Below are 14,585 nucleotides of genomic sequence, written 5' to 3'. Positions count from 1 at the left end.
TCCGTCTTGTTTTCCTAAAACGTTTTCTCATGATGTACATGGAGAACAGTTACTATTTTGATTTAAAGTTTCAAACAGTATTTTTGTCAGGAGATTATAGACACAATGACATTTAATTTAATAACCTTTTTTGCTGTCCACAGACTGTGCATTTGGAAACATGGTGAGAATCCGAAAATGGTGAACAAAAAGGACTTCAGAAAACGTTGATTTCGGTATTACTTTGTTTCCAGGTGAAAAGCAGGTGATATTTGCACAATGGGATGAGGTAGTAGGTTGTATAGTTTTAGGGTCACACCCACACTGGGAGATAACTATACAGCTTACTGTCTTTCTCAAAGTGAAAACGGAGCTACCAAGTTTCATCCTACATTTCCTGGAATGTAAAATCATCGGCATTTTCTCGGCGAAAATTCCACGAGCTGGAATTTTGTGCTTTTGGATTGTTAAAAATGTAAATTATCTATACATGATGGTATCAGTTCTGCTGCATTATTCAGCTCACGATGCTTGCACAGTGTGAGGTAGTAGATTGTGTAGTTGTAGGGTAGTGATTTTATCCTGTGTAGAAGATAACTATACAATCTATTGCCTTCCCTGAGAGGCAGAAATGCACATTAAACAAACTCTTAATTATGTCAGATAATGAAATGCAATGTTGTTTTTGTAACATTTTGTTTTTGGGTGAACGACAAAAGAAATGTTTGTGAGCCCTTTTGTTGAGCCTTGCATGTTATGTTTGTTCCAGATACAATAAAGTATTTGAACATTTCTGTGTTTTTCTTTCATAAAAACTAAAATACGGATGAGAAACAGGTAAATAAATGAAAAAAGAGCAGATGTGTATGGGGTTGAAAGAAGGAACCAATGGCAGCAGTGTTTTGGCACTCATGGGGAACAGAAAATAGTCTTCCTGGAGATGGCGCTATTGAGTTGTATGCCAGTTTTTTTAAATAATTTGTGTTGCCAACCAAATATGATAATCCCCTTGAGAGGGAATCCCCTTGAGAGGGACCCCCCTTCCTAAAATATAAATGGCAGCTAAATGCGTTTATATATGCAGAACTATTTACAGTGTTTGAGAAAATAGTAATGGTGAAAAATATATATATTTTAAAAATGTTCTTTGTTCTAAAAGAAATTTTAAAAATAATACCTGGAAAATAATTAGTTTTTTGTTTTACCCACTTATTACACATGTACAAACCTGAATACAGTTTTTTTTTTTTTAAATATATTAATTCTAAGTCTTCAGAAAGTTGAAAGAAACTGTGATAATATCAAATTTGGTAAATATAACATTTTTAATCCCCTTTTCTCTGGAATTTTCTGCCAATCCCTTAGCACCCCCATGTGGCCCCCTGGGTATCCCTGAACCCCAGTTTGAAAACCCCTGGTCTATTTTGTGTTGTAACCTATTTATTGAGATCTGGATCAATATGTTTTGGTTCAGACTGACTGATTTGTAATCTGACATGGAAAACCAAAACTTACTAACAAAATGTAGGGGTATTACCCTTAAACTGGGACATTATCTGCAATCATAATGACAGCTGTGGTCCAGCCATGTAAAAAAATAAAATAATAATTAGCTTTTCCTCTGGCCTATCAACATTCCAAGTCATTTTGAACAGCTATAATTTGTATTCCTATGGTAAAAACTCAAAACTTTGCATGCACGAAAGGTCTGTAGCTAATTGGCTTTTGTACATTTATAGATGGGATGCATGGTTTCCTTTACACAAGCGGTTGAAAATGGCTAAAATTCAAAACTTCACTCCCACTAGAGCTGGAGATTTGTACTTACATTTTCTCTTGAGGATCAATTTTGTGCCAAGGACCCATAAGTTCCACCATGAATAATTTTTTCTCCAGTATTTGGACTTGGCTTTTATTGGTTTGCAAACTAGTTAAGTTGTCGTGGGTCTATAAATTAAAATGTAAGGACGTCAATACAACTCAATGTGAAATGTTGAATTATCCTTTTCACAAATTGTTCATAATGTTCCTTTGAGAAAACAACGTATACAATGAAAGTTAGTTGTATAGTCCAATCAGACTTCTTTTTTTACTCAAACCAAAAGAAAAAAAGTGGAAGAAGGCCCTACATTTGTGCAGTTTTGAAAAAGAGAAAACATGTGTGCAGGTGTTGACTGTCAGGGATGCAATAAAGATTGAATTTGCCATATAGTGGTAAAGTTGTGGTTTATAATTCAAGTTTTGTATTCACACTTTCTCTAGGAGCAATGGTCAAGCAATATGAAACAGGTGTCATTTATATAGTGTATATTTCCATTAAAGAGCATATAAACAGTTGAAAGGGTTTTAAAGGCTTTTTAAATGTTGTGCTTTTTGAACACTGTGTCAGGACGCATGGTCCTTTGCCATCAGTTTTTGGAAGGTGTTTAGAGCCCATGTCTCATCTCGCAATTAAGGGCTTGAGGTGGGTGAGGGGGAAATCTAAAGTCGAACACGTTTTCTTTTCTCATGGGAGGAGGAGCAAACGGTTGCAGGAAAAAGGATAAAAGCTCCGTTTTAGAAGCTGGAGTTACTGCGATATGGTCTTCGCCAAGGAGCGCATATTGAATAGTCATCTCTTGCTTAGATTGCTTATAATGGTGTAAAAGTAAAAACATAAATAAATACCTTAGTCTTACAAAAGTCGCCTATTACACTAGAGTTTTCGTTTGTCGCCTGTCAAATAAGATTTGGCCTCCCGTATGCATACTTCTGCTTTGTCGCGGGAAGGCGCGTGCGTGTATTCGCAGCGACTTTCCTGAAATTAGTCGCGTTATCAACCTGCTGGTAGTCAACTGTCCTTCAGGAGCGCACAGACAAGACATGGAGTATTGGAAGATGTAACTTGCTCCAGAACACACCCTTATAGATTTAACAAAGGATCTACTGGGGAAAGAGTGCTGTGAATGTAAGATCTAGTTATAGACTTAATTATTGCGTTTCTTCCAGTAAATCCCGACGCGTAAAAGTGCTCCAGAAGTGGTACATATGCAGAATAACATTCACCTCCGCAAGTCCCGAAGGATTTCAGCTCAGGTGTTCGCCTCAAGTTCTCACGGAGTTTTGCATCACTCCAAGGACTTGGTTTGCTTGTTGATATAAAGCCTGTCGTCCTCCGGTTAGGCTACCCATCAGGAGGCTATTTTCATTTCGCAGTGTTCGCATTTTGCAAATTAAAGGCTGAACATGAGTAGGAAAACACGCCGATGGATTTTTCACATTTTCCTCTGCTTGGGAATAATATATTTGAAGATTGGGTAAGTATGTGTATGGTCAAATGGAATGTGTTTACCTGTTGTAACAAAGTTTTAGTTCTTAATTTAAGGGGAGAAAAAAAAGTTAATTGCAGTTCCAAAATTCTGTAATTCTGAAGTTCTGCAATGCAAAGGCCCATAATTATGCATTGCATTTTTAACACGATAATATTGGCATTTTAAAAGCAGCTTACTGCTTTATTCGATAAAAAAAGAATGTTAATGTATAGTCAAGGGGAAAATGCTCAGTTCTAAAATATATAGTCTATTGCAAGTGGGATTTTTTTTTTTTTTTTTTTTTGTAAATTTATATTTAAGAGTATTGCATTTGTTTTATTATTTTTATCCCAGATTACACGTTTCGCACATGTTGACGCATGCAGTCCAATGTCCATTTTTGCTGCACGAAATAAATCTCTTTACTTCATTTTTATTGTTTATTGGTGGCAAGTCCATGAAAATAATATTGAAATACGCAGATTTTATATTCCACAAGCAAAACCGCATCAATATCGATAATCTCCCAGAATATTTCAACTTCATGGAGATATCTTCTAGTCATGTCCCATTCCATGAAAATGCATCATATTTTAAATATACAATATTTCCCTTTATGAAAATAAACACCCCCTTATTTTGGAACTTTGCAGCGGCTTTTCCTCCGTAGTTGCGTTGGGAGCGAGTATTATCTGTAACAAAATTCCTGGTTTGGCCCCTCGTCAAAGGACTATCTGTCAAAGCCGACCTGACGCTATCATTGTCATTGGAGAAGGAGCGCAAATGGGAATCAATGAGTGTCAGTTTCAATTCAAAAATGGAAGGTGGAACTGCTCGGCCCTCGGGGAGAGAACTGTCTTTGGAAAAGAGTTGAAAGTGGGTATGTTACCAAATCATTACATTTACTTTGTCGCAGTATTCAAAATTGAAAGTGTTTATTTTTTGTGTGTGTTGATTTTTAGACTAATGTCAGCCAATTGCTGTTAAAGTTCCAGCAGAAAAGAAAAGAAAAAGAATGGGATGTGACATATTGACTTTTCTTCAAACCCTCAGAGTGAATTGAAACACCAAATAAATCTATTTTTAGGCCAGAAATGTTCAGCCAGCTTGTCCAGATGGAGCTGACTTACAGATTTCAGTTTTGCTATTAATCCTAATTTGGAAGCCACTCTTATACACCTGCTACAAGACTCTTAGATTGTTACTAGCTCCAAAATGTTCACTTTGTGTCCCTTTTCACTTACTTTGACATGTTAGTTGAAATGATTTGTCATTGAATGTCAGGCTAATGTTTAGTGTCTCACACGCCACAGTAACAATGTCAGGTAGGTTTCAACCGCATTCAGGGAGCAAGTGCCAGCGCGGCTGGATTTATAGCCCTCTCAACAGTCCACCCTCTCAAAAGAATTCTTTTTCTAGTCGTCTTGTCTTATCTGTAGATTTTAATGATTTGGCTGTCGGGGTTTTCACTTTACCACGGGTATAAGTTACAGTGGTTGAATGGTACGACTGAAAAAAGTACAGTATTGTAAATAAATGTAACAATATGTCACCTTAGAGAGACAAAGCAAATCTAATTAAGAGAGTTTTTCACTTGAGGTAATGTTATCCATTTTCCTAAGGCAAACTTTGGCCTGTTAAGAGGCGCTTCAATGCTATTGAGCCTACGACACTGATGAATGGTGGTGTGAAGGGCTTTGCTTTAGTTTCAGAGCCTCTTTGGCTGCTGAAGAGGCACAATTATTGAATTCCCCCGTGGAAGATGGCTGCAGGGAATTTCGATGCTTAAATGTCTGAATTCAACCAGAAGTCAACTCCAAGATTAAATTTGTCCACTCTGCTTTTACTATGCGCTCTTAAGATCCAGTCACCGCATTGCGATTGAGGGCCAGAGGAGAAGCTTAGATCTGTAGAGGCTTGCATCTGTCGCTAAAGCTGTATTTTATCCCTCTGCATCAAAGACAAACACCTCCTGACAGAAAAATCAAAGAAGGCTGCAAGAACTTGCTCTGCTCAGATTGTCTTCTTTTTCCATCTCATTCTGAATGGCTGCCTGGATCTGTTGTGGGTGCTGATTATATTATTTAGGGCTGCCTGCTTGGACAGCTGCTATAGGTCTTGTGTTGAACCCTCTCCATCCAAATGCTATAGAGCTGACACTGACCTAATGTGACAGACCGTGTCTCCATTTCTGAAGCAGTTGAAAGACCAGATATCCCAGCAGAATGTTGATGTCTTTTTGGTGTGGGGAGGATTAAAGAAAGTGGACAACCGTTCAAACAGAATTGGTTGCAATGGGTGTTTGACCAGTCATGCTCATAGTAGCAGAAGCCGCAGAGATGAAAAGAGGTAGTTAATCCTTTGGGGAGGAACTTGTGTACTCTTGTGTATTTAAAAAAATAAGTTGAATAATGTGCAATAATTTTCAGGGCCTGGTACCAAGGTCCACATTTGGCACACACAGCCATGGATTCCACTTGTTGGTGCACTTTTGACAGTGTTTCTGAAATATATGTCTTTGAACACCCCTTTTCCAGTACCCAAGGACCTGTTTACCTTTTATCGTGCATATGAATGAAGTTTTGATTGAAATATAGCCTGCAGTACATTGCATGAAATCAGCTACAGTTGGACAGATATGCGAAAGACGTACCATCTTTGTGCTTGTGTTATTTTACAGCGCTTGAGTGCAACCCTTCTAAATCTTCTCTGACTTAACCACCCTCTGGTATGCTCAAAAATAGTTTTCTTCCAACAGCATTAATGCCTCAAGTCCAGACAAGTACATTGTATGAGGTTTATAAATTAACCTCTCGCATTTACAGTTTTGGAAAGAGACTTCTCGCACAGAATCATGCCACTTATTCTGATATCTCCAAGAAGCAAATGACACTCGTGTCATAACACACATGTTTTATGGGCGTCTTATCGGCTGTGTTTGTGTTCAGAATATCTTGATATACTACAAGTAAACATAGCTCCAGTGATATACAAAGACAAGGACCATTCAATTCCATCGTATCGATAATTTGCTTCGATAGGTCCTAGTCTTAATTTTCCTTTTTCTGGAATACATCCCTTCTCCTCTGGCGACAAGCCCAAACAACTCATAAAAATCTTCACATAATTGATGCCCCAAACTGGCCTTTGTTAAATTGCATGGGCAGAGTTCCAAGATGTTTATCATCAGCAGGTCAACACATACCAATGTTAGTGAGTTTCAGGAAACTACTGAAGACTGTTACTACCATTCTAGATTGCTTGAAGGTGAAAATTCCAAAATTGTTGAGCTGCTCTGTTAACAGACTGCCATATTTTTGGGTTTTCCACTTCTTGCCATGAAATGTTCAAAATATAGAAAAGATATTAATTGCAGATAACTCATGACATCATTCTTTATGAGGCCTATGCATTGAAAAAGATTAACTTTTTAAAAAGTGTTTCTTTGATTCCAGGTGTGTAAATGATTTTTGGGAGAGTCAATAGAAGATGATTCATTAATCCAGAAGATGATATGTACATTTCTGGGAACGTTAACATGACTAAGCAACAATCAATATACAGTATCTTTAAAACCTTAGCTTTCCTTGTGAAGGGATTTTCCATGCAGCTTGGCTGTTTCTGAATAAGAACACAGCAAAGAAAAAGATTGTAGTCATCATTCAATTAATAATAACAATTGAAAACTTAAATATTATTACATTAGAACATACTCTTGAAAAAGTCACTCTTTAAGTTGGAGCTTGGTCATCTGTTCATTTAAAGGAATATTTTGGGTTCGATACAAGTTAAGCTCAGTCGACAACATTTGTGGTATAAACAAAATAAATTTCAACTCGTCCCTCCTTTTGTTTAAAAAAAAAAAAGCAAACATCTGGGTTACAGTGAAGCACAGATGATTGAAGTGAATAAGGGCCAATCCATAAACATTAAAACATTTGCCGTTTCACACGTATAGCCAAAAGACATAAAACAATGTGAGTATTAGTATGATTTCAGTTTGATAAAATCTCTTACTAACATTTTTTGTATAAAGTTATATCCAATTTTACAACTGGCAACTTTGATGTCATGATAGAATAACACAGCAAATCCTGTAATCCCACTACAGCTCAATTAATTCACAAGATTTAACAGAAGAATGAAGTGCTTTTAAAAAGTGCTTTTATAAAATGATATGCTTCACATTTCTGCTTTTAAACCTTCAAAACATTGGCCACCATTTTTTCCATTGTAAGTGCATCACTGTAACAACTTTTGATGAGTTGAAATGCATTTTTGTGGTAATCAACATTATGCCACACATGCGGTAATTTTGAGTTTAACTTGTATTTAAACCAGAATATTCCTATATTACGAGTTATTTCTTTAAGAATATTTCTCACCGTTCGCTTCATGTGAACACACACGAGTTCTTCACACAAAAGCCCTATAATAAACCCTTCTTAGGATTTTCTGACTTATCATTGTCCATATAATGAAATTTACTGTTAACCTGGAAATGCCCCATTTAACATTGGCAATCAATTATAACAGTGCTCTGGCCAGGGAGGCGCTGCATGCCTGAGAAGTTCATCTCCACAGGGTGGATCCCTCGTTCTGACGGAAGCTGGGACAGTGGCCAGGCTAGAGTCTAAACACATAATCTCTATCTCTACTATTCTGTTGTCTCTGAAATAAACCCTTGTCCTTTGTGCTTCTTAAAGAGATGGACCGTTCCTTCCTTTGCTCATCTGTTATTTGTCTTTATGTTTCCTCTCTATGACAACTAAAGGACAATCATTTGTGTGTTGAGTAATCACAGTTATGTGATTGGTGTTTGTTTGCATAGCCTTGTTAGCCTCAGTCTGCAGTATCTGGTGTTCTAGATCATTTTTATATTGGACTTTTCTCACTAAGACCCTACCCCCATCTAACACAGGCCACAGGCTATACCATTAATAAGTGCAAAGCGTGCATGATTAATGAAGTACACTTGACTCAGCTAACATATTTTATTATTGCTATGAGTATCAAGCTATGTCAGGTATGTAAGGGGAGTTTGATGCTGCCTAAGTCAGTGGATCTTGTTGTCAGCAATTCTGATCGAGACTGTTCTTTTGGTTTCAGGCAGTAAGGAGGCTGCTTTCACCTACGCCATCATCGCTGCTGGGGTTGCCCATGCCATCACAGCAGCCTGCACTCAGGGTACACTGAGTGGATGTGGCTGTGACAAGGAGAACCAGGGCTTCTACAACCAGGAGGAGGGCTGGAAGTGGGGAGGATGCTCAGCCGATATCCGCTACGGCCTGAGCTTCTCAAAGGTGTTTGTAGACGCACGAGAGATCAAGCAGAATGCCAGAACACTCATGAACCTCCATAACAATGAAGTGGGGCGCAAGGTATGTAGTGCAAGTCATCAGAATTACACAAATTGTATGTATAATATTCACTAAGTTGTCTTGATTGAGCTATTTATATGAGACACCTTTCTTGAAAGTCTTACAAGGCTTCGTTACTTGTGAATTAAATTTCATGATAGACGCATCAGGACTGATTAGCATTTACACCTCAAATGCGATATGGTCATGTGCGTTTTGACTACTTCCATATGTGGTTTTGGTGATTTAAGGTCAGTTGATTAAAATACATTTGGCCACTCAGTGCCAAACACAGTTGGAACTCAAGACATGGTTGGAAATGAAATTTTAGAATCAGAGAAGTCAAAAAGAGTATAATTGTTAAAATATCATCATTAAAATAACAACGGCATACCCAGTAAATCTTGAGCAGTTTGACTGACCTTCATAAGCTTTACATCATTCAGTGCCAATCTGGAGAGTGTGATGTTTCAGCACTCTGGACAGAGCTTCTTCATGGGCTTTAAAACCCTAGGTCTGGCTACTGACTTTTGTAAAATTTTATAATAAAATATTTCATCTGGTGCCGCACAAAAAGCAAACGTGTTTATAGCAGGTGAATTCAGTCCAGTGACTTGTGCATTCACAAAGTCATTGCCGGTTTTCTTTAAAATGATTGTAACAACTTTTTTAGTAAGATGCAGTTTCATACTTTTTGTTAAGCAGTCTTCAATAAAGTTATGGGTGCGATATCAACAAACCACACCCATCATTTGGATTGGTTAATGTGTTAAAATAAACCACCTCAGTGAGAGAGGCGTGTCCTCTTATGTGATACACAGATTTTTCCTTTGTAAAATGTTCCTGAGACTTACTGTTTATCAAGAATCAGCAGCATGACAACACGAAGCCTGATATGCATCCTAGATTGCAGACCATTGCCAAGAAGACTATAGAAAGTCTAAGAGTCTAAAAAAGAATCAAAAAGGTAATTAAAAAGTGAAGCCTCTTTCAATCAAAGCAAGAGTAAAAAAGTGATATGAATAGAAAGAAAGGGGGAGAAAGGACACATTAATCAACCATACCAAAGATTATACCGCCTAGAACCAGGCAATCCACTGATGCCAGTCAGACCTCTCAGATATCTTCCATATCTAAACAGGCACTCTGCTTCACTGAGTTCTGCTTACGTTTGCCCATTCATTCATCTATTCTGAGCAAACCTGTGTTTTCTTCTTGCAACAGTATGCGAAATGCAAAAATGGTAGGCATTTGTCGCCTAAATAATAACACATTAAATAATAACTACAGGTGAAAAAAAACCTACAGACTACCTCGGTTATACCGGTGCTCAAAATGTCTTGTTTTTGTACCAGTGGCATGAAAACAAGGGGAAGAACACGGCCACCTGAAACCTGACTCCTGCGCTTTATCTGTGTACACTACACGCAGGCTGATTGTTGTAGGAACTCTGCGATCATCGTTCAGTCAGTGTTTATATCATATCCTGCATAGATTCCGCTCCATTGCTTATAAAGGACAAGAGTATCCTACAGACAACCTCTGAAAGTTTGCCCCTTGAAACAATTTGTGGTGTGTGTTGTGTACACAAATGAAACGGCTTCCTACAAGTAGTCGGAGAGCTTGTTAATGCATATGCTGTTTTGCAGGCCCGAAGAGGAATGAGGTAGTCTTTAGTCTAGCACTGCAAGTTTAACAAACCTTGCATTCTTCATATTGGAATGTTTAAATACCTTTGTCTCAACCTGTTAAACCATTCCTGGAAATATGCTCCAAAATACACAACTGTATGCGCACAAATGCCACCAATGGTGATTTCACTAATTCCTACTGTTTTGTTTGTCTACCCAGATCACAGTTTGCTGGAATATGCAATACATACGATATGCTGATAAATGCAAAATGTTTAAACCATGGTTTATGACCAAAACTACCACTACTTTGCCGTAAATAAAATGAAGAAACAATCAGCAGTGATCTACTCTTTTCTCATACTTTCCCTTTTTAGCTTCAGTAATTCTTATCTTTTGTAATGTATGACTGCACACTTCAAAATTTTCACCAGTCAGACTAACTGATTCTACCTAAGCCTAATTATACAGTCTACTTCCATTATTACTAGGGATGTTTTGATACCATTTTTGGGGGGGGGGGGAGTATGAATACAGATACTTCTTTTGGTACTCGTCGATACGTAACATTTTTGTTCACAATTCACAATTTCTGTAGTACACTTTTACATTTAAATTGAGCTTTTATTTTGAAGTAAAGCCCTTTCTTTCTGTGTGTTTTTGACCATAAGTTCTCACATCTGTAAAAGCAAGTCACTATGTGAACCCCAAAAGGGTGGTATTTATATTTATGCATTTGGCAGATGCTTTTATCTAAAGCGACTTACAGTGCACTTATTACAGGGACAATCTACCTGGAGCAACCTTGAGTTAAGTGCCTTGCTCAAGGACACAATGGTGGTGGCTGTGGGGATCGAACCAGCGACCTTCTGATTAACAGTTATGTGCCTTAGCCCACTATGCCACCACCACACTATTTAATTAAATAAATGTGTAGTCAGAATGTGCCTTGCGCAACAAAGTGAATTAGCACTCTGCTTGCTGTCATCTACTACAAAGTATGCAATGCTTATGATGGTGTTTTCAGTGTCTGAGCAAAGGAGGTAAAAAGGTATAAGCAGCCGGCATCTGCAAAACACCAGCTCCACACATTCAAAATATATATTTATCACAAGAAATTGCAGCCTTTACGTTTTAACAATCGCACTAGGACATAACATAATTTTAATTTGTGCTCTAAATGTTTATGGAATGACATTCATACATCAGATGATATCAGTTTTTGGTATCAGAGCACTTTTATGAACACGAGTACAAGTACATGAGTGCAGTATTGGACCCAATTCTGATACCGGTATTGTGACATAACTAATTATTGGGAACCTAGGGGCCAAAATGATCCCAAAAGTACTGACTTATTTATTTTTCCTCCTACTTCAGATCTTGGAAAAGAGCATGCGCTTAGAATGTAAATGTCATGGTGTATCCGGGTCCTGCACCACCAAGACTTGCTGGACAACTCTCCCAAAGTTCCGCCAGCTGGGTTACATCCTCAAAGAGAAGTATAACCACGCCGTGCATGTGGAACCGGTCCGAGCCAGTCGGAACAAGAGACCTACCTTCCTGAAGATTAAAAAACCTTACTCATACCGGAAGCCCATGGACACCGATTTGGTGTACATTGAGAAGTCGCCCAACTATTGTGAGGCAGATCCTGTGACAGGAAGCATGGGAACCCAGGGTAGGATCTGCAATAAGACTGCGCAGCAGGCCAGTGGTTGCGACCTAATGTGCTGCGGCCGAGGATATAACACACACCAGTACTCACGTGTGTGGCAGTGCAACTGCAAGTTTCTTTGGTGTTGCTATGTCAAGTGTAACACCTGCAGTGAAAGGACAGAGGTGTACACGTGCAAGTGAAATATATTTATTGGTGGGGTATTTATGCACACCCATTTATGACTTGTGTTAGAAGGTCTACAAGATTCACAACATTGATTATTACTACTGCTATGGATTGAAGTTATTGAGAGGAAAGAGCCATTTGCACAGGAAAACTTGGTCCTGGTGGTGTCTCTATCACTGTGAGTTTAGATGGAGTAATTGCAGGCAATGTAAGCAGCATTGCTCCATAGCTCTGCTGAGGGTGCTGGTACCAGCAGACACTTATCAGTTCCAATGCTGAGCAACAGAGCGAAGTTGCCCACAAAGGCTTGATCTGTGGACCATGAGAAAGATGTGGGTTGCACTTGTAGGGTGTTCTGTTCCATAAGCAGTGAGGAAGGCCTTCTCAAGGAACTTTAGGCCAAAAAAGAAAATGTACATGGACTCAACAATGGCTATATTTAACTTTTTATTTAGAGAAAACAGCTAATGTTAATTTATTTAATAAGGAAACTACTGATTTCTTCTCATTGTGTTTACTAGATTAGATTTAGTTTTTCTCCTGTTTTGATATTGTGTGTTTTGCATAGAAATAAATGGTCCCAACTTTTACACTGTACATAATAGCTTAGGGATGAACCTACAACGATGCACAGTACGAAAAAAAAAAAGTGTGCTCTGCTGTCTTTATCATTTTAAGTATTTGTGCTGCCATTTTTTCTCTACTTCAATCCTTGCACATATATTCTTACTGTATGAACAAATATACACTGGAATTGTGCATCATGTCTGAAGGCTAATTTCTTCTAAAGTGAACGAACGAGTACCATCACCTTTTTCTGAGTTGGTCTACAAGACCAATAATGTGGAATAGGCCAATAAAATAGTGGTATTTACATAGGATCTAACCTCAGAAGTCTTTAGAACCATCTGACTACCCGCTTACATTTAAACTTCATGACCTCAGTTGACACAAAGCTTTATGCTAATGAGACCCCAGGCTCCCCTCTCTTTTCGCTAATATTTGCTCTGTTGGCAGAGAAACAGAATTGGTGATTAATTCACTTTGGAACGGAATAGCCTACATACAGGAGATGCCTCAACCTGCTACTGATGTCGATTGTTGAGATCAGATAACCAACACTGTTAATGCTATACATTATAGGTAATATAACACTCTTTTTGCTGCTAGTTCTGTTCTGCGACAGTAGTTTATAGTAGTATTTTGCGCAATGTGACTAAATCTGTTGTCCAGACAAATTTTCCCTGTGTTAACAAATATTTTGTAAGAGATTATTTTTATATGAGTATTTTATTTATTTTGTGTAGAGGAAAATCCCACTACCGATGTCCTTCAGATGGACAGAAATAAGGGTGATAAGATAGAAACAGTGTGGGTGTGATTGTGACATGGTACCAGCTTGATCAATAGTGTTTATTATGTATACTACATCTCAATGATTGTGTACTATTTTAAGGTGATAAAAATGCAAATTAGTTTTCTATTTACATAAACATTTAAATGTAGCATTTTCATGAAAATGGTCCAGTGGGATCAAAAAGGGAAACTATAGCTAAATAATCCTGGATCAAAACTCTGGTACTGAGAACAATGCATGACTATTAAAAGGTTTTCACCAAAGAACTGAATTTGAGCATTGTGCACGAACAAGATGGCTTTGATGTTATATTTTACAATAGTCAGTCACTTCAACAGATGTTTTGCCAAACTGATCATACTACATGATTGTGTCATCATAAATGATTAAAAAAATGTGCATTGTGTTTTGAACAGTGTTAATAAATATTTCTGTGGCTTGCACCTTTTTTGTTGTTTAGCAGGATTTATTAATGAGGGTGGATAATCTAACTCTTTTAGGGACACAAGGCTTACTTTTGTTTAATTAAAAAAAATATATATTTTAATTGTAGAGGGTAAAACTAAAACAGTCAAATTAGGTTTTACTACTCACTAACAAACTCCACTAAATCCTGCCATTCACATACTCTGCCTACACCATCATACATCCTACCAGCTAAAAGAGTGAAAAAGAGTCATCACCAGCTTGACAGTCTCTCAAATTAGTAAGGTGCTAACAAGTTATCAGCTACAAAACACACATTGCTGTTAAGTTATGGTTGACTACTGGCTCTGACAGTTTTAACTGTGTAGAAGGCCGCAGGGCAGGGAGGAAGCTTAGAAAAGTGCATGTATGTTAATGGTAGGGCTGGTTTCAGGATTTAATTGATGAGTAGTGGTAAGGAGGGTGTCTCAGCAATGGGGAGATAGAGGGGGAGAAGAGGGTTGATGGATTACTCTGACATCTGCTTCATTCACTTCCCAGCGCCATCTCCACAACAACGCCTCAGTGGGCCCCAAAAATGCTGTCTAGTCTCCCTGAGAAGCAGGCCTGCCCATTAGCGAAATGTTAACTATGCAAAATCCAGCTAACTTTTGGATGCTATTTATTTTGTCCCCCCTAAAGGCGAAAGGGATGGCA

At 38.1% G+C, this 14,585-nt stretch overlaps 1 protein-coding gene across 1 annotated transcript; it reads left to right on the top strand.

Annotated features, from left to right (window-relative positions):
• The first annotated feature begins 2,567 nt into the window (after nucleotides 1-2,567).
• Nucleotides 2,568-13,900, top strand: wnt7aa (wingless-type MMTV integration site family, member 7Aa). The gene is made up of 4 exons (XM_052111879.1): nucleotides 2,568-3,275; nucleotides 3,923-4,149; nucleotides 8,379-8,650; nucleotides 11,641-13,900. The coding sequence occupies exons 1-4, from the start codon at nucleotides 3,205-3,207 to the stop codon at nucleotides 12,118-12,120; spliced, it is 1,050 nt and encodes a 349-aa protein (XP_051967839.1). The 5' UTR covers nucleotides 2,568-3,204; the 3' UTR covers nucleotides 12,121-13,900.
• The last annotated feature ends 685 nt before the right edge of the window (nucleotides 13,901-14,585 follow it).

Source organism: Xyrauchen texanus, chromosome 39 (assembly GCF_025860055.1).
Source record: "Xyrauchen texanus isolate HMW12.3.18 chromosome 39, RBS_HiC_50CHRs, whole genome shotgun sequence".
Lineage (NCBI taxonomy): Eukaryota > Metazoa > Chordata > Actinopteri > Cypriniformes > Catostomidae > Xyrauchen > Xyrauchen texanus.
Note: the sequence above shows the minus strand (reverse complement) of the source record. Positions and strands in the feature narration are given on the sequence as shown.

Coding starts and splice junctions, on each gene's coding strand:
- wnt7aa (XM_052111879.1), top strand. CDS start 3,205: ATGAGTAGGAAAACACGCCGATGGATTTTTCACATTTTCCTCTGCTTG. Junction 4,150..8,378: donor TGGAAAAGAGTTGAAAGTGG/GTATGTTACCAA, acceptor TTTTGGTTTCAG/GCAGTAAGGAGGCTGCTTTC. Junction 8,651..11,640: donor ACAATGAAGTGGGGCGCAAG/GTATGTAGTGCA, acceptor CTCCTACTTCAG/ATCTTGGAAAAGAGCATGCG.